The 19,629-nt window shown below is 39.2% G+C and overlaps 2 protein-coding genes across 7 annotated transcripts in view; both read right to left on the reverse strand.

Annotated features, from left to right (window-relative positions):
- Positions 1 to 8,415: 8,415 nt before the first annotated feature.
- Positions 8,416 to 11,474, reverse strand: si:ch211-245j22.3 (uncharacterized protein LOC563798 homolog). Its single transcript, XM_057837326.1, has 5 exons — positions 11,404 to 11,474; positions 10,923 to 11,055; positions 10,708 to 10,857; positions 10,513 to 10,618; positions 8,416 to 9,985 (listed from the first exon to the last, which is right to left on the reverse strand). Exons 1-5 carry the CDS (start codon positions 11,472 to 11,474, stop codon positions 9,849 to 9,851), a joined length of 597 nt encoding a protein of 198 aa, XP_057693309.1. The 3' UTR covers positions 8,416 to 9,848.
- A 418-nt stretch (positions 11,475 to 11,892) lies between these two features.
- Positions 11,893 to 19,629, reverse strand: part of bmal2 (basic helix-loop-helix ARNT like 2) — a 36,935-nt gene continuing 29,198 nt past the window's right edge. For all 6 annotated transcript variants that reach the window (XM_057836526.1, XM_057836525.1, XM_057836523.1 and 3 more), the window contains 2 exons: positions 18,735 to 18,834; positions 11,893 to 17,134 (listed from right to left, as the gene is read on the reverse strand). In XM_057836526.1, coding sequence (XP_057692509.1) covers positions 16,977 to 17,134; positions 18,735 to 18,834 — 258 coding nt within the window. In that variant the 3' untranslated portion in view covers positions 11,893 to 16,976. The remainder of the gene's footprint in view (positions 17,135 to 18,734; positions 18,835 to 19,629) is intronic.

The following is a 19,629-nucleotide window of genomic DNA, read 5'->3' on the forward strand; positions in this document are numbered from 1 at the left end:
AAATTGGGATGATATGGGTTTCTTTAAACAGATTTTTTCAATGTTACCGGACTTGGCACAATATAAATTAATTCTGGGTGGTGATTTTAATTGTTGGTTAGATCCCTCATTAGATCGCTCCTCTTTAAACTCAGTGCCACAGTCAAAATCAGCTAGAACAATTAGAGCCTTTATGGATGAGTTTGATGTTTCTGATCCTTGGCGCTTTTTTAATCCGGATAAAAAGGAATACTCTTTTTTCTCGCATGTACATCGAACTTTCACTCGAATTGATTTCTTCTTATTAGATAACTCTTTACTTACGGCTTGCTCTGGCTGTAAATATGACTCTATTATTCTATCCGACCACACCTTAGTTTCTATGAAGATATATTTTCGCAAATTTATAAACACTCGCCCACCGTGGCGCCTTAATACCCAACTCTTACTGGACAAAGACTTTGTTGAACATATGACAGAGCGATTGAATTTTTACTTTCAAGTTAACAGAACTCCAGGTATTTCGGCTGCGGTGCTATGGGAATCCATGAAGGCATTTATGAGGTGGGAAATTAGTTCATATGAAGTACATCAAAAGAGGACAATGAGATCAAAATTGGCCAAATTATCTCACAATATAGCTGTGCTGGATTCTCAATATGCCATCTCTAAATTATCAGAAACTTATAAGGAGCGGATGTCTCTCCAGGCAGAGTATGATTTCATCACTTCTCAACATACTACAAGGCTCTTACTCCTATCAAGGTCAAGATTCTGTGAGCAGGGAGATAAAGCCAATAAGCTCCTCGCTCACCAACTACGTCAAAGGTCATCCTCTCAGCTAATTTCACGTGTGCGTACCGACTCAGGTATTACGTCAGACCCATTAGAAATAAACAAAACATTTTTAGAGTTCTATAAACTATTGTATACATCGGACCACTCCTTTGGTCCTGAACAATTTGAGCCATTTTTTGGCAAAATAACGCTCCCTGTCTTGAATCAAACATTGAGAGAGGAGCTGGAACGTCCTATTACAGGACTTGAACTGGAAAAGGCAGTCAAATCCTTACAAAGCGGGAAGAGCCCAGGTTTGGATGGAATTCCGTCTGAGTTCTATAAAACATTTTGGAAGCCATTGGCTCCGCATCTGTTGGAGGTGTTTACAGAGGCTTTTGAACTTGGTCAGCTCCCCCAAACATTAAATCAGGCATGTATATCTCTGATTCTCAAGAAGGGTAAAGACCCATTACAGTGTAGCTCATATCGCCCTCTCAGTTTGCTGAACGTGGATTTTAAACTTCTGTCTAAGTTGCTGGCTCTTCGCTTAGAGCGAGTCCTACCATTGATTATTTCGCTAGACCAAACTGGTTTTATTCGTGATAGACACTCTTTTTCTAATCTTAGAAGGGTTTTTTAATGTTGTATACAACCGTTCATCAAAAGCTCGGTCGGAGGCCTTGGTGTCCCTGGATGCTGAAAAGGCTTTCGACCGAGTGGAATGGGATTATTTATTTTACTGTTTGGGAACATTTGGGTTTGGAACCAAATTTGTGTCTTGGGTCAGACTGCTGTACTCGTCCCCGCAAGCGTCAGTTAGAACTAATAATACTAATTCTGAATATTTCCACCTATCCCGATCCACCAGGCAGGGCTGCCCTTTGAGACCGCTGCTGTTTGCAATGGCTATGGAACCTCTTTCGGCTGCACTGAAGTGTTGCCCTGACCTAAGTGGTATAGTGCGACATGGAGTGGAGCTGAAAGTTGGACTTTATGCGGACGACCTTCTGTTATTTTTGTCTGATTTATCTCGCTCCATTCCTGCAGCACTCACCGTTTTAAATGATTTTAGTAAAATTTCAGGGTACAAACTGAATTTGGGGAAGAGTGAAATATTTCCTGTAAATCAGTTAGCCAAGGTTTATCCATTGGAGAACTTTCCATTTACAGTATCTAAATCAGGGTTTGTATACCTGGGGGTTTATGTGGCAGACACACTAAACAACCTACGTAAGATGAATTTTAACTCACTGCTTGTGCAGCTCAAACAAGACTTCGAAAGATGGTCTTTGCTTAATCTCTCCGTCCCGGCTCGGATAAATTCGGTTAAAATGAACATTCTCCCCCGCTTTCTTTATTTATTTCAATGCATTCCAATATTTCTCCCGCTTTCTTTTTTCAAATCGGTGGACAGCCTTATTACTGATTTTATATGGAACAAAAAGAAACCCAGACTGCGCTATCAGGCACTGCAGAGACCCAAAGAATTAGGTGGAATGGCTCTTCCAAACATTTTGTTCTATTATTGGGCAGCAAACATTAAGAACTTGTCATACTGGCTCCGTGGTGAGAGTACTGATACCACCCCATTGTGGCTTGTTGCTGAAGCCAACTCTATTAAACCGGTGACATTGAAATCCTTATTGTTTTCACCGCTTATGTCAGCTACATCCTCGTACTCAAAAAACTTTGTGGTATTATCTTGTATTAGGATTTGGAACCAATTTAAGAGATACTTTGGTTTACAGGCGCCTTCCGTTCGAGCTCCAATTTCGCTAAATCATGCCTTCCCCCCTTCTCTATTGGATAACACATTCACAATATGGTCTAGGCTGGGCATAGAAACATTTGAGGATTTATATCTGAACTCAACTTTTGCCTCCTTTCAACAGCTAGCTGAAAAGTTTTCATTGCCCAATTGTCATTTTTTCAGGTATCTCCAAATTCGCAGTTATGCTCGCTCTATTTGGCCAAGTTTCCCAACACTCCCTGCTGCCTCTACCTTAGATATCTTTTTAAAACCCTTATTATCGTCAAAGGGTGCAATAACTACAGTTTATTCTAATATTTATAAAATCAGCTGAGATAGCACTGTAAATGCCCTTAAGGCAGTCTGGGAATCGAATTTGGGAATGAGTATATCTGAAGAGGTCTGGAGAGAAATTTTATGTAGGACACACAAATCTTCAATCTGCGCCAGACACAGTTTCACTCAGTGTAGGATTCTACACAGAGCTCACTATACCAAAGCTAAGCTAGCCAAAATATTTCATACAGTCTCCTCCATGTGCGATCGCTGTAAGCAGGCCTCGGCCGATTATGCACACATGTTCTGGTTTTGTACGTCTTTAACTTCATATTGGTCTGATATTTTTACTGCTCTATCAAAGATTACAGAGATAGATATTGCTCCCAATACCTTGACTGCTCTGTTTGGTGTGGTTCCTGCTGCACATGGTCTCCCTCCTCAGAAGGGGGACCTCATAGCATTCGCAACCTTGCTGGCCAGAAGGCTAATTCTTTTGAGGTGGAAATCTTCAGTTCCACCTACGCAATCATATTGGATCAAGGAGATGTTTTTTTTTACAACGCCAACGTTGTTCAATTAGCTGTTTAACGCATTTCAGATACTCATGTACCTGAACATACATATGGCGTAATACACACACAAGGCTGAAAAAGCAGTTTCTGCTCTTGCACCCTCTTTAAAATAAACTGCTGTATTTTAAGCCAAAAGAACTGTTGTGTTTGATAGAACAATATGTCTACTAGTACTGGTCCCTCTCAAAAAATTAGCATATTGTGATAAAGTTCATTATTTTCTGTAATGTACTGATAAACATGATAGACTTTCATATATTTTAGATTAGTTCAAGCAAAGGCGGAGTTTGACTTTTGGGGCAGGGGGGGGACAACATGTTGATGACCCCGAAACGCAGTGTCAGCAATACAATTAACTTACAAGAATATTTATAATAATAAGTTGACAATGAGTGTTTTTTGTTTCCCATCATTCTTGAGGGGAATTCTAAATCAGACTGCTTAGGCAATACTTTTCGCCAAGATCATCAGCCAATGAATATGGTATGCCCGACGATGTCGTGCCAATGTAGTTACCCCAGTCAAAAATTGTATCCCCTGGGTGGAGCCATATGTAAGTAGATTGTGTCTTTGTTATTCAATCAAAAAAAGTTGCTTCAATTAAAAAAAAAAAAAAAAAAAGTGTTTGAATGCAAAAATAAATTTGAAACTCAAAAAAATGCATGTGAAAGCTATTTTTCTTTTATTTTTATTTTTTTTTGATTGAAGTAATGTTGATTTGTGTTTGTGCCACATTTTGGCCAGGACATTTTTGTCATAATTCAATCAAAAAATAAGTTGTGTCAACAGATATATTTTTTCTAAAAGAAAAGTCACTTCAGTCAAAAAAAGAAAAATTTCAATGATAGTAAAAGTTTTTGAATGCGAAAAAATACTTGAGATAGAAAAATTTGCGTTTGAACACTTAATTTTTCATCGAAAAAGTTTTGTTTGAAGCATTCCTTTTTGTGTTTGGGCCATATTATGGGTAGGACATTTGTGTTTAAATCATTTAATCCCCCCAAAAAGTTGCTTCAACCAAAAAAAAAAAAAAAAAAAAAAAAATTCAAAGAAAAAAAATCATTTGAAAAAAAAAAATTTTTTGTTGTTGAAATTTATATGCAAAGCAAATGACCGTCTAAGTTGCTAGTCACATGATCTGTTTGAAAAAAATTTTGACCCATTATAAAAATATATTTTTTGTTCATTTCATTCATTTTTGTTGCAGTTTTTTTGCTTTACAACTTTTATATATATAGGAAAGTCAATTACATGCAATGGCACTTTTCGGCCACCAGGGGAGGCCTGCCCCCCCAGCCCCCCACTTAAAATCTGCTTATGAGTTCAAGCCTTTTATTGTTTTAATATTGATTGTGGCAAAAAAGTCAAGACAAACCCAAAATCCCTATCTCAAAAAATTAGCATATACATCCGACCGATACGAAAAAGTGTTTAATTAAAAAAAAAAAAGTCAACCTTCTATTAATTATATCAGCTATGTACTCAATACTTGGTCGGGAATCCTTTTGCAGGAATGACTGCTTCAATGCGGCGTGGCATGGAGGCAATCAGCCTGTGGCACTGCTGAGCTGTTATGGAGGCTCAGGATGCTTCGATAGCGGCCTTAAGCTCATCTACAGAGTTGGGTCTGGTGTTAATTTGTCTGTTTAACCCTGGAAACCCACATTTACAGACATCGCGCAACCGCTTTTGTTTAACCTAGCCATAAAAAGAAGGTAAGTAATCGTATTTATTATTCGAAATGTCTGTCATTTTTAGCTTAGAATCATTCATTTCTAATATTTAGTTAAAAAAAAAAACTTTAAAAAACTATTCACTCGCATATTTTAAACTTTTCATCAAATTACGTCACAATGAGAAAAATTTGCATCTGTAAATAAGTCACGAATATCTACCTCATAACTATCGCTTAATTGTATTTTTTCCGTTACATTCCCATTTTCCCCAATATTTTAGCTGATAAATAATCGATCCAAACAAAGAAAAATTGAGAGAAAAAAAAAAAAAAAAAAAAAAAAGGTTAGGGTTTTGCTGTTTAAATTTTTATTATTTTTTTATTATTATTTTGAAATGCCCTCCTGTTCCAAATTTTTCTTCACCCAGAACATTGAGATTTTAAGCTTTCCAATTATCACAAATGCATATAGGACAATTTTAAAATTTGCCCAAATTGGGGCTCTCAGAGCGGAACTTTAAGTCACACGAGTGTTTTCCGCTATATATATTAATCTTATAATTAAATACATTTTTGAGTTGGCTAAACATAGGAATTTAGTATAATTTGAAATAATTGCACCAAAGTAACAAGGCTGCACAATGGACTAATAATCCACTGCATAATGAAAAAAAGAGAAAAAGGTGTACTGTATATTATTTTGTCTTGCTCTGATAACATAAGAAACGTCGTTGCGTTTGGTTTGAACAATTAACGCAAGCGACATCTAGCGACCATAGAGCGTCAATATTGGAAAACAATGAAACAATGCAAACCTGAAAAAAAAAAGAGAAAAGAATGAAACATTGCATGTAATGTGTAAGGAACGTTACACAATACATTGGAGAACACAAAAATATTTAGTCCTACAAAGGCAAACTTGTATACTTATCCATCCTGGAAGCACAGAAAACATTGACAAAATCTTACTTGATTGAAATACAAGCTTATTACTAACTTTTTTCACACACTAATGTAAGGAACGTACCATCAATACAGATATTTATAATAATAATACATTTTATTTCTAGAGCGCTTTTCAAGCCACACACAGACGCTTCACAAGAGAGATGGAATCACAGTACCAACAAAACAATCATTAAAATATTAAAAGCACAATAAATAGACGTAAAAATATAACAGAGCTTGGGATCATGGTGGGTTAGAAAGGGTGAACAGGTGTGTTTCGAGTGGATTTGAAAAGTGAAAGGATATATATACACTAAGCTCAGGGGGTAGGGAGTTCCAGAGCTGGGGGGCACAGTGACTAAAAGCTCTGGAACCAAAGGTCGAGAGATGGACAGAGGGGACAGAAAGGTGGAGAATAGTGGAAGAGCGAAGGGGACGGGGTGGATTGTTTAAACAGAGTAGATTGCAAAGGTAGGGAGGGGCCAAGCCATGGAGTGCTTTGAAGGTAATGATGAGGATCTTGTAAATGATTCTTTGTTTGACTGGAAGCCAGTGAAGTTGACCGAGGATGGAGGTGATGTTGTGTGTGGCGGGGGTACGAGTGATGAGGCGTGCTGTTGAGTTTTGGAGGAGCTGCAGTTTTTGGAGGGACTTGTTTGGGAGACCGAAGAGCAGTGAGTTACAGTAGTCTAGCCGGGAGGTTATTAGACTACAGACCAGGGTGGAAGCGGTATGGTGGGTGAGAGAAGGGAGGAGACAAGAAATATTGCGAAGGTGGAAGTAGGCTGATCTGGTGATGCCGTGTATACAGTGCCTTGCAAAAGTATTCGCCCCCCTTGAATCTTGCAACCTTTCACCACATTTCAGGCTTCAAACATAAAGATATGAAATTTAATTTTTTTGTCAAGAATCAACAACAAGTGGGACACAATCGTGAAGTGGAACAACATTTATTGGATAATTTAAACTTTTTTAACAAATAAAAAACTGAAAAGTGGGGCGTGCAATATTATTCGGCCCCTTTACTTTCAGTGCAGCAAACTCACTCCAGAAGTTCAGTGAGGATCTCTGAATGATCCAATGTTGTCCTAAATGACCGATGAGGATAAATAGAATCCACCTCTGTGTAATCAAGTCTCCATATAAATGCACCTGCTCTGTGATAGTCTCAGGGTTCTGTTTAAAGTGCAGAGAGCATTATGAAAACCAAGGAACACACCAGGCAGGTCCGAGATACTGTTGTGGAGAAGTTTAAAGCCGGATTTGGATACAAAAAGATTTCCCAAGCTTTAAACATCTCAAGGAGCACTGTGCAAGCCATCATATTGAAATGGAAGGAGCATCAGACCACTGCAAATCTACCAAGACCCGGCCGTCCTTCCAAACTTTCTTCTCAAACAAGGAGAAAACTGATCAGAGATGAAGCCAAGAGGCCCATGATCACTCTGGATGAACTGCAGAGATCTACAGCTGAGGTGGGAGAGTCTGTCCATAGGACAACAATCAGTCGTACACTGCACAAATCTGGCCTTTATGGAAGAGTGGCAAGAAGAAAGCCATTTCTCAAAGATATCCATAAAAAGTCTCGTTTAAAGTTTGCCACAAGCCACCTGGGAGACACACCAAACATGTGGAAGAAGGTGCTCTGGTCAGATGAAACCAAAATTGAACTTTTTGGCCACAATGCAAAACGATATGTTTGGTGTAAAAGCAACACAGCTCATCACCCTGAACACACCATCCCCACTGTCAAACATGGTGGTGGCAGCATCATGGTTTGGGCTTGCTTTTCTTCAGCAGGGACAGGGAAGATGGATGCAGCCAAATACAGGAACATTCGTGAAGAAAACCTGTTGTTATCTGCACAAGACCTGAGACTGGGACGGAGATTTATCTTCCAACAGGACAATGATCCAAAACATAAAGCCAAATCTACAATGGAATGGTTAAAAAATAACGTATCCAGGTGTTCGAATGGCCAAGTCAAAGTCCAGACCTGAATCCAATCGAGAATCTGTGGAAAGAGCCGAAGACTGCTGTTCACAAACACTCTCCATCCAACCTCACTGAGCTCGAGCTGCTTTGCAAGGAAGAATGGGCAAGAATGTCAGTCTCTCGATGTGCAAAACTGATAGAAACATACCCCAAGCGACTTGCAGCTGTAATTGGAGCAAAAGGTGGCGCTACAAAGTATTAACGCAAGGGGGCCGAATAATATTGCACGCCCCACTTTTCAGTTTTTTATTTGTTAAAAAAGTTTAAATTATCCAATAAATTTTGTTTCACTTCACGATTGTGTCCCACTTGTTGTTGATTCTTGACAAAAAATTAAAATTTTATATCTTTATGTTTGAAGCCTGAAATGTGGCGAAAGGTTGCAAGGTTCAAGGGGGCCGAATACTTTTGCAAGGCACTGTATGTGACCGGAAGGAGAGCGTGCTGTCGAGGATGACACCCAGACTTTGAACCTGTGTGGAAGGAGAGATCGGTACATTGTTAATGGTAATGGAGAACTTATTGACATTGGAGAGCTTGGCAGTGGTTCCAACTAGGGGGACTTTTGATTTTGAGCTGTTGAGTAGGAGGACATTAGAGGAGAAACAAGAGTTAATGTCATCTAAACAGAGGGTGAGGGAGGAAGGTGGAATGGAGGAGGTTGGTTTTGAGGAAATGTAGAGCTGGGTGTCATCTGCGTAACAGTGGAAATTAATGTGTTTGTGGAAGATGGAACCGAGGGGCAGAATGTAAATGATAAAGAGGAGCGGGCCCTGGTCAGAACCCTGGGGCATGCCAGCGGAGACAGTGAGGGATTTGGATTAATGGGGGATGAATTTGACAAATTGTGTGCGGTCGGACAGGTAGGAAGTGAACCAGGAAAGGGGTGTGTGGGTGATACCAAGGGAGGAGAGCCGGTCGAGAAGGATTGTGTGGGAAATGGTGTCGAAGGCGGCAATGAGATCGATAAGGACAAGGATTGATAATAGACCAGAGTCGGATGCTATGAGGAGGTCGTTTGTAATTTTAAGTAAGGCTGTTTCAGTGCAATGGAGGGGGCTGAAACCAGATTGAAACGCTTGTAAATGTCATTGGTAATTAGGTGGTTATGGAGTTGGGATGCGACAGTTTTTTCAAGAATTTTGGAAATGAAAGTTAAGTTGGAGATGGTGCGGAGGTTATTGAAATTGGTGGGATCAAGGGTGGGTTTCTGGATGGAAGCAGTTTTGAGAAATGGAGGAACTGTACCGGATATCAGTGAGAAGTGAATGATAGTAGTGATGAGGGGGACAATTGAGGGAAGACAGGTTTTGATGAGGGCAGTGGGAAGAGGATGAAGATGACATGTAGTGGGTTTGGATTTTGTGATGATGTCAAAGATAGCTGGGAGTGAGGGAAGGGTAAATCTGGAAAGGGGGCTGATGAGAGGAACATGAAAGGGAGTAGGGACAGTCCCAGAAACTGCAGCTCCTTGGTGAGTCAGGGATTGGTGAATGTCAGTAATTTTTGTGGAGAAGAATGTCAGGATTGCTTTACAAAGGTTAGCAGAGCGCATGAGACGAGGGAGTAGATCGGGTGGCTTAGTGATTTTGGTTAGGAGTGAGTACAGGTTTTTAAGAGTTGTGCTGATTAGCTGTAATGAGACCAGAATAGTAAGTTGATTTGGCTGCATTGATTTGGTCCTTGTATAAAGTGAGTTGATAACTACATTTATTTGTGTATTGATTGTCCAGTTTTCTTGTAAAGACGTTTGAGCTGATGGAAATTTAACAACAAATTAGACAGTAATGAATTTTAACTGCATCTACTTGTAAGTAACTGTTCTTATAGTTTCAATCACAAACTGTTGAATTGACTAAACATGATTACATCAATCATGGAGCCCGACTGTGGAATCCCTCTTCAGGGTCCTCTCCACCCTCGCTGTGCAGGGATCACATTCCAGCATCTTTCTGATCCAATCATCATCCAATGCTCCCTCTATGAACTCATCCACAGTGATGACAGCTACAGACATAACAAGGATGGGCAAAGATGATATGAAACAAACACATATAGGACCTATCACAACATATGATCTGGTTTGCATGTCATATGAAATTGTTCATTGGGCAAAATCATATTTCTAATCTGACTCCTAAAAAAGCTGGTTTATACCGTTAAAAAAAGTCCAGGGTGGCTAAGTATTTTTTAAGAAAAGTATTTCCTTAAATTGACAAAACATCAACTTGATCAGAAATGGCATGGACATCACCAAAAAGCTTTAAATAAATAAATAAAAAACATGGGACCCCAAACTTTAACAGTATTGTATATGTACAAACACACAACAGTATATATATTTTTTCATTAAAAAACAAATATATATACAAAATTGTCTGGGTGACTCGTTTTTAAGTGGATATGAAAAGTTCACTCTCCCGTTTATATGCCGTGTTTTTCTGATATTACAAAATGACTGAAAACATTTTTTTTAATATCACAAAAAAAAACACGGTATATGAACTGTTGTGTGGAAATGTTCAATTTCTCACCATTGTTGTCTTTGTCTAATCTAAAAAATATCTTGTCAGTACATTCCTCAGCTGTCAGGGGGTTTGGTTCAGTTAAACCTGCTGCTTCATTCATCTTAAAAACAGCCTGTGAACACGGGGATAACACACATCAGGTGTGATGTCAGAAATTACATGTCAAACATAAAAAGAAAATTCCCACAGACGAAAAGACACCTGCATAATGCCGAGCATCTCCTCCCTTATGATTGCACCATCCCCATCTTTGTCAAAGAGCTTAAAGGACCAGCGGAGCCTTTCCACTGCTGAACCTTCTACGAGCATGTTGATGGCCATGACATACTCTCTGAAATCTACTAACCCGTCCTGGAACAACAGGAAAGCCTTTTCTTCAACTCACTGAATAAGCATGTCGAACCTACTTTTCTTACCTCGTTTTTATCCAGCGCGCGGAATATTTGTTCTGCATATTCAGCTGATTCCTTGCCCACTGTTACATTACAGAAATGTCTTTGAAACTCGTGAAGCGTAATGAGTCCACTTGGGCATTTATTAATGAACATTCTGCCACAGGACCAGAGAAAAAAATACACATTTTTAATATATTATACAACACAAATTGTTTCTTTAAAAAAATCTAATTGGGTCTAACACAAATGTATTTTAAATGGACAGATTAGTAAGAGTAGAATGTACATGGCCGCAATATGGCTATTACATGTATTGGAAAACATAATTACACAACGGGGATGGTGCCGAGTTAATTAAAAATGGTTACGAAACACTTTTTCCACAGCATCATGGCAAGGCCGCTAGGCACCCAAGTGGTGCTTTTAATTGACATGCAGATAAACATACACGCTGACTAAAATTTTCATTATACTATCACATTTTTAAAAGCACAGACATTACCTGAACCACTCATAGAGCTCCGTAATATAATAATCTTCTCTCCAGTGAGACGTACTTGCAGCCTGGCCCATTCTGGGGAGCAGTCTGATTTGAGCCGTTACTTCTACACAACAAATCCCTGCTAATAACCCTGCCTCACTAGTGGGTTTGAAAATGACTGAAAGCTAATCACCTGAGTGGGTGGAGTAGCAGTAGCATGACAAGTCCATTTTAAAATCAGTGCAAGGGCATTCGACACTAAACAAACAACATTAGTCTTCTCCACTCTTGCATATAAGCTAGATTTATAGAGTGCAGAACTACTGGTTGTCATTTGAATGTATACCTTCGCTCCAATGAAGTATGAAGATCTGTATATGCGTAAAAACAAATTTAAAAAACATGTCATATTTCCCAAGTTAAGATGATAAGAACACTTGTCACCATATAGTGTAGTTTTAATCTTAAATGCGATTACATGTTCTAATAAACACCTGAAAAAATACACAGGGGTCACATTGGGAGTTTAGTAAACTAACATTTATTAACAAGACGGGCTGGGAATAGATGCCACACCTGTTAAACGCGGCAGCAGTACGCCACACAGACACAAATACAGTACAGGCTTCCACTCGAGCCAACATCAAGGAGTAAACTCGAGTGGCAGAACGTGGCTGAAAACAGTACCATGTTTTATAAATGTGTCAAAACAAACTCAAAAGGTCCTATGCCTGGGCAGTTATTTCTATAAATGCACACCAGGGACAGTCTGTCATGAAGCCCCACCCCCACCCCCCCAAAAAAGGAAAAAAAAAACCACCATGCAACTAGGGAGAACATTTATAAAACCAAAACATATGAGCAGACAAGATCTATGATTTCACAAAAAAGGTAAAATATGAACATTTTCTGCAAGGTTCATCACTCGGAAGAAAAGCTCGAATGCAGACAGACAACAATGGGAGGATTAAGAGCTACAACCAGTGCAATGATTGAATTAGTAGAGTGGACGTACAAAGGAGGTGATCTAATAGATGAGTTTATGACTGGAGGAAAAACTGCCCTGCTTTCCAAGTTCGGTCAGGTAGTTAATGCAGCAGCCACCATCACAGTGCCTGTTTTTATCCAAATCATGACATGCGACGTGGTTTCAAGTCAAATCCAGAGATGCATTTGAACATCATACTGTACAAGTAGCCCTCCTTTCAGTCAGCTGACGTGTCCACACATGAAAACATAACACAGACCAGCTTATTGCGTGTCAACATGGAAATGTCCAAAGGCACTTTGGACAAAAGCATGGGAGACCATGAGGATGTTTTATCAGTGGGCCCTTTGCACTTCAAGCATATGACAAGAGACACATTCGTCACAAGTCAAAGTTATTATAAAACATCTAATTGTCCCAGAAGGATACCAGTAGGACCAATGGCAGCATAGATACCTGGAATTACAATAAATATCTCAGCTGGTACTCAGTCTTTGGCCATGTTGGTTTCAGTGACAAAATGGTATACAGTTATGTGCGTATTTTAACAAATCTCATCCTTCGCAAACAAAATGGACTGAAACATGGAAGGCCTTCATCAACACATATGTACACAAAATGCCTATCAAGGTAACAGATGAGCGCACAATGCTTTCATTTCAGAATGATGAAAGGTATAATTTCAAAAAACAAAATGAGACAAAATACCTAAGTCTTGAGAAGTATCTACATCTCACATCTATCAAAGAGGGGTTGAATTTGTGAGTTTTACCTTTAATTTAATCAAGATGTTTCTTCCATAATCTTATGCTTTTTTAGGGAAGACGCCATTTTGTTCTAGCATGACTGTGCCCATGTGTTGAGGCAAAGCATGCTTGGGTGGGTTTCATGTGGAAGAATGAGTCCCTGCCTTTAAAACCTATTAAACCCTATGATGACAAAACAACATTGTGAATAAGTAGGGCGTTTTCCTAAGTCCAATATTCATAACTTTCGGATTCAACTCCCAAAAGGTATTAACTGTAATAGTGTTTTGTAATTTGAGCCAACTTGAACCCATAAAGCCATCTGGTCAAACAGCCACAATGTCCCACACAAGCCGTGCCCGTTTAGTGTGTTGTGTGCAATGTCAACTGTGGAATAAACAACATGAGGTAACTGACTGAAAGAGTCATTCAAATGTCAAGATCACAGGACAGTAACAAAAATGTGACTGTATAATAATTGGAGGGACAATAACTAGGAAAAGGGGAATACTTGAAACATTTATGGAATGCATTCTGACTGCAGAATATAAATAATTCATTAAATCGAAGGATTTATAACTGTCACTGCAATAACATGAAAAAATATAACTGGTTATTGTTAAACAGACAATTAAGAACACAGTTGCACATGTGAACACAACAGTTACATATTTCAAGTTGAAGTATGTAGGGAAATAGTGTAAAATGTTAAATACTGCTACAGTTGCTAAGAACTGTCTGGCTGTATTAGATTGGGTGGCTTCTTGCCCCCCAATCACTCCTGAGTATCAACTAGGAAGGGTAAAGTTTACAAACATGCTCCACTTAAAGGGAACCTCGGACTTCAAGACTTGTAGGCTCTAATAAGCCACAATTGTTCTTTTACTAAAATATACTATTCGAAACACATAAAATTTTGCCATTGATTTAAAAATCTTTAATATTTAGTAGCTGTTTTGACGTACTTGGGCACCATATTTTATGCGCGCAATGCACACTGAGGGGGATGACGCGGTTGGGCTGGACTGGGAAAACAGCTGTGCTCCATACGCACGAAGCTAGTGTGACGACTAGCAGGATTTTTTGACATTCTGCTGCTGGTCAGATTGTTTTATTGCAGAGCTGTGGGATGAGTTCCCGACGCCGTACCTGCATCCAATTCTTACTCATCAGCAGTGTCTTCAAATGGATCCTAGGCGGGATGCCTAGGATCGGTTAATATTGACTTTCTGCCATTTGACAGTTTGTGGTTGCATCCTTGCCTTGGTTTTTTTCGTTCGTCTGCGGTTTAAAAAAAAAAGAAGTTTTTTTAATCGATCCCGACCAACTGTTACCGACCCTTTTTTTGTCTCCCTTTTTGCGATCGCGTGTTGTTTGTTTGTTCAATAAACCCTTTTACGTAATCCCTCCGTTATTGTTGTCTGCTCGCGTCTGCATTCGCGGACTGTAACAGATTTGTTGGTTTTCATCTGAGGACTTATATAAACAATACACATACTACTGATATAGAAAAAAATAACATGGTCCTTGTTGTGCCAGTTAATGTTACTAAACAGTGTGACCTTGAACGCTACATGCGTGTAGCGACAGTGCGGAGTCGACTGCTGTTACCTTCACTAGAAAAACTTCCACATTAAGTCACCGGTGTTATGCAATTCCTTCTGCGCGGCAAGACATCCCACACATGTGCACATTGGTTAAAAGCAGCAAGTATTTCGTATTTGTGTTTGTATTGAGTCTTGTATTATCTTTTCGTTACCCAAAAATATTTTTTTGCATGTGATTCCCTCTCATACTTTCAAGCATGGTGTTTTCTTGTGGTACCCTTAAAGCAGATTTTTGATCTGTTGGCCACATTAGTCACGTAGCGTATTTAGACCACCCTTATTTGACATTACTACGTTTAAGTATTTTCTTTCGGCATTTTTAGTAAGTTCTGCCTGTATGCATCTAAACAAAACAAGTTGAAAGCACACGGTAGTACTTTGGGTGTCAAATTCACCTCTTGTAGCACGTTTCGCGGGTGTAGCACATTTTGGCAGAACACCGGTTTTGTCCTACTTTCGTGTCATCCCGTTTTTCCTGTTCATTTTGCTTTTGCTGCTCGTTTTGTGAAATATCGAAAGTGCTGTCCTGCTCATTAATGTTCCTTTCGGGTTTAAACTGAAAGGGCTGAACAGCTGACATGTTTATGTCGCTAGTCATACTCCAGAAGCCTGGCAGCGCCGCTCGTTGACGTCACCGCCCGCAGTGCATTGCGCCGTCAAAAGCAATGGCGACCTACTGGTTAAACTAATTTTACAAATTTTATAAAAACGAAAACATCAAGAGGGATTTTAATATTGAATTACTATAACTCATACTAACATTTATATTTTAAGAACTGCAAGTCTTTCTATCTGTGGTTCCCTTTAAATCAAATTTCAATGTAAAAAGAAAATGATGTCAATACAGTGCATTTTTGCATCACTCCCTTCCTGTTTTCAAGTGTAAGTGGAAAACATATGCAGGACTCCAAAAGCAGTTTTTTTTTTTTTTGGATACTGTTCTTTTAACAGTATAGATTTACTACTGAGGCTTTACAAATTATAAAAGTCCCCCTATCATGGTTTTTCACACTAATTAAATAACTGAATCTTGTCAAAGAGCATTCAGAATTCAATTAGCTCGACAAACAGATTCATAACTATTGAAATAAAAATAATTTTTGTAACAGTTTGCCTCTGCATCGTTGAAACCGATGATGTAGTCAAAGCCAAGGATTCTGGCAGAAGGCATAAGAATCAATGGAAAACAGCAGTCGTTACTCGTTGACCTGATCGAATACGATATTAAGAGTGGGTCAGAGGAGGAAGTAAGTCCTCAGAGGAGGAAGTAAGTCCTGAAGAACATGATTCCGTGAAGATTTTACCATGAAAAATTCAAACCGGGGGCAGAAATTCACCATGAGAGAGAGGGCGAGGGAGCGTCAGGAAGCAAGAGAGAGCGCTAGAATGGTAAATATCTTACAATTACACCTCTCAACTCAACATAACAGCATTGATAGCGATTGACAAACTATTAAAACCGTGACTTTCTTGTTCCAATGTCGCTGTTAGCAACTCTACATTGGCAACACGTCATTTGTCACTTGGTCTGAGGAGTTTTCAGTAAAATGTTTTGATCAAAACAACAGAATACTTACCGGCTGGCCCACTCTATGTGCTCAATCCATTCAGCTCACTGCTTGGTGGGACGGGAAAAATAGAGGCTTATATCGGCAATGTTAGGTGTTAGGTGTGTGAATTTCCCACACAGCACATATTAACCATTATTCCGTACACAACACGTATTATCAATTTTTACAATTAAAAACGATTTAATTTCTTGGAAAAACAACTAAAATGCTGGCCATCACAGCAATAAAACAAAACGGGTGAGGGCACTGCGTGCAAAAAAGCCTGCCTTTGATTACATCTCTTCCGGTTACTAATGCTGGCTTCCTGGCCAACAGCGAAATGGGATTACAACTGTATTTCGCGCCTTTTTGGTTAATTTTACAAAAAGGACTACGGGTTGTGGCTCAGTGAAGTAGAATCTTTCAAATTCAGTAAAGTATCCCTTCACATGATAGGGGGACTATAAAACAGGGACTGTGCGTCAAAGAACTACCTCCATGGCATGCAGATTGCAGTAAGGCTTTGGAGGCACTCCTCAAGAGAAAAGCCGGTGTTGCTTATCGTAGGCGACACATTTGACTGCTAAGAAGTGTTGTTCGTTCACACAGCTTATAGGATTTAAAAATAAATACCAACAAAAAAAAAAACAAAAAACAAAAAAAGAATCTTTTGTGTCCCCATTTCGCCTTTTAACCATGGATTTCATAAAGACCAGTGCATCTCCTCAAAGTCCTCGCCTTCACCCAAGTTTGAGTCTGTTTCCAAGAGTCTCATGATCACTGCCATTGCTGCTTCATCATTGCTGAGACCACCGATGCCTGGTTCAACCACACTATCCAGGTCTAACTGTGAGTTGTCCCCTGTGATGGTTTCAAAGAAAGCACAAGGTTATTACAGGGTCCCTACAGGTTTCAACAAACCAAATTTGAGACTTTTAAAGACTTTTTAAGACCATAATGAATACAATTTAAGACCCATTTTCTATCAGTTCCGGATAACAGTACTAAAGACTTGAAGGAAAATTGGAGGCCGGGAATTACTTGCAAGGTATATGAAATAATTCACAGCTCTTTCACATTGCAATATAAAATGCTTAACCTAACTGAAAACACCAGTAATTTCTCTGTTGTGAATAAAGACCTGTTACCTCTACAGCCAATGGCCAAAAATCGAAACATTTAAAAGCGAGACTGAAGTTTATACAGTGAAACTGAAGTTAATGATTCGCTAGGAAAAATTGAAAGACAGTTTGTAAATAGTTGGGCATATTTTCACTGGAAAAATCAGCTCCATTTGCCGCATTGTATATTTTGTGTAAAATAGTTGGCCTGGAGATTCGGAATTATTTACGAATAATTAAAAGACTATTGTGAGACTATTCGATAGATTGTTAAGATGAAGTGTCCTTATTACATCTAGCACAATGTAACAACATATTCCAAAAATAATATAACAACAATCACACATGGTGGTCTTAGTGTGATGGGTTAGGGCCAGGCCCAGACTGGCCAGAGGGAGAGAGTGGAGAAGTCCACCTGTGCTCAATAATTGGCACGAGCCTCTTGCCCGCCCCCCCCCTTTCTTTTCTTTTTAAATCCCGTACACTAGTTACAAGAAGCAGGACAGGCCAATCAGTGGCCACTCAGGCCAGAGGCATGCAAGGAGGGCAACTGAGTGGTTTATTTTTAGTGACACCGCTCCTAACAGTAAGAATCAGCCACACAAACAGAGTTTGTATAAATTGAATGATATTACGATATCCGACGTGTCTGGCACCTGCAGCGTCACGGTGTGTATCGCGGACAGAGAAGGGAGGAGACGATAGACGAGGTTAACCGATGGACTCGCAACAGTTCAATCAAGATTGAAATATATTTGTTCCCTATGCAAAGGTGGAGATGTTACAAGTTCTGGTGCATCAGACATTCAGTCCAGTATTAGCATCGCCTCAGAGCAACTGACAGTCATCTTCTAGACTAGTTGATGTCAACAGAGAAGGAAATATTGATGGAGCTTGACATGACATGCCTTTATTGATAAGGTAGCAGAATCTAGTGTGTGTGAGTGCGGGCAATGCAGGGGTGGCCTGGTTAAATGTCTGACCCCTGGCCTGAAAAAGTCTCCTAATCCAGCCCTGGTTAGGGCTATTTCGCTACTTAAGTGCATCGACAACTTGCTTTCATCAGTGGAATCATGAATTATGCTCTTTGTAGAAAAATTATGAAAGACGAACAGTTTGTGACCTCAAGTGGAAACTAGGGCAAGGGAAATAATTTGCAGCACTCGAGCATTCTTTGATAACCGTAACAATGCTTTACATGAAAACCCTAAAAAGGTCACTTTAAAAAACCCTACTTTGACATGTTTTCAAAAGTTAAGTTTTGTGTAAATGAGAATATATTAAGGTAAAACTGGCACTGACCCCCCAAAACAGGATAAGAACAAGATTATAAAATATACCCATCAGTGTCTCCCCTCTACGAAATAGAGCTCCCTGGGGTTCCTCCTCTGAGCTGGAATTCTCTGGCATCTCCATCTCTGTAGCACTCCCATTTGGCAGCTAAATATCAACGACATGGTGAAGGAAAAAAATGTACAATTCTGAAGGTTAAATCTAACTTGACAAGCAAGATGGTAACATCCTTCACTAAGTACCGTATTTTCCGAACTATAAATCATACTTTAAAAAAAAATATTTTGGATAAGCCAGCGACTTATACTAAGGATAAGAGTTTTATCATGTTAAATTATAGAACTCTACATATTTTGAAATGTTATACTGACAGGCCATGGAGTAAACAATACCCACGAGAGGGCGCTCTTGGCTAGTGATTAAGAAACCAAGAAACGTTTGTGCGCTTACAGTACACTAACAAAACCAGTATTATAGTGCGCTTACAGTACTTTATCTAACAAAACCAGTACAATAATAATTACAAAGGATTATTAATTTGGAACGTGTTGATTTAATTAATGAAGTTCTGAAAAGGTTTGCATTTAAAATCTTTGATTTTGCATGCCTCAAGTCTGGTAGGCCTCAGCAGTGATTTGTACTGTTTGTAAGTTACTATACTATACTTGTATTGTTTTTCTAGTGCTTTCCTCCCAGCGGCGGTTTCAGGAGTGGGGACAGAGGGGCACTGGCCCCACTTCTAATTTGAATGGCCCCTGTTCCCATTTTAGCACAAAGAATGGCAATCTGTGAATCCTTTTCTGAAGTAAGAGAGAATGGGATAATGTTGTTTCTAGAGGATTTTAAATAGTAATGCTGGTTTCAGGGTTTAAAATGGCTTTTCAAAAAAGTGATTAAAATTATTGTTCTACGTATTGTATCCTTACTTGCACGCAGTATGAT

Source organism: Corythoichthys intestinalis, chromosome 5 (assembly GCF_030265065.1).
Source record: "Corythoichthys intestinalis isolate RoL2023-P3 chromosome 5, ASM3026506v1, whole genome shotgun sequence".
NCBI lineage: Eukaryota > Metazoa > Chordata > Actinopteri > Syngnathiformes > Syngnathidae > Corythoichthys > Corythoichthys intestinalis.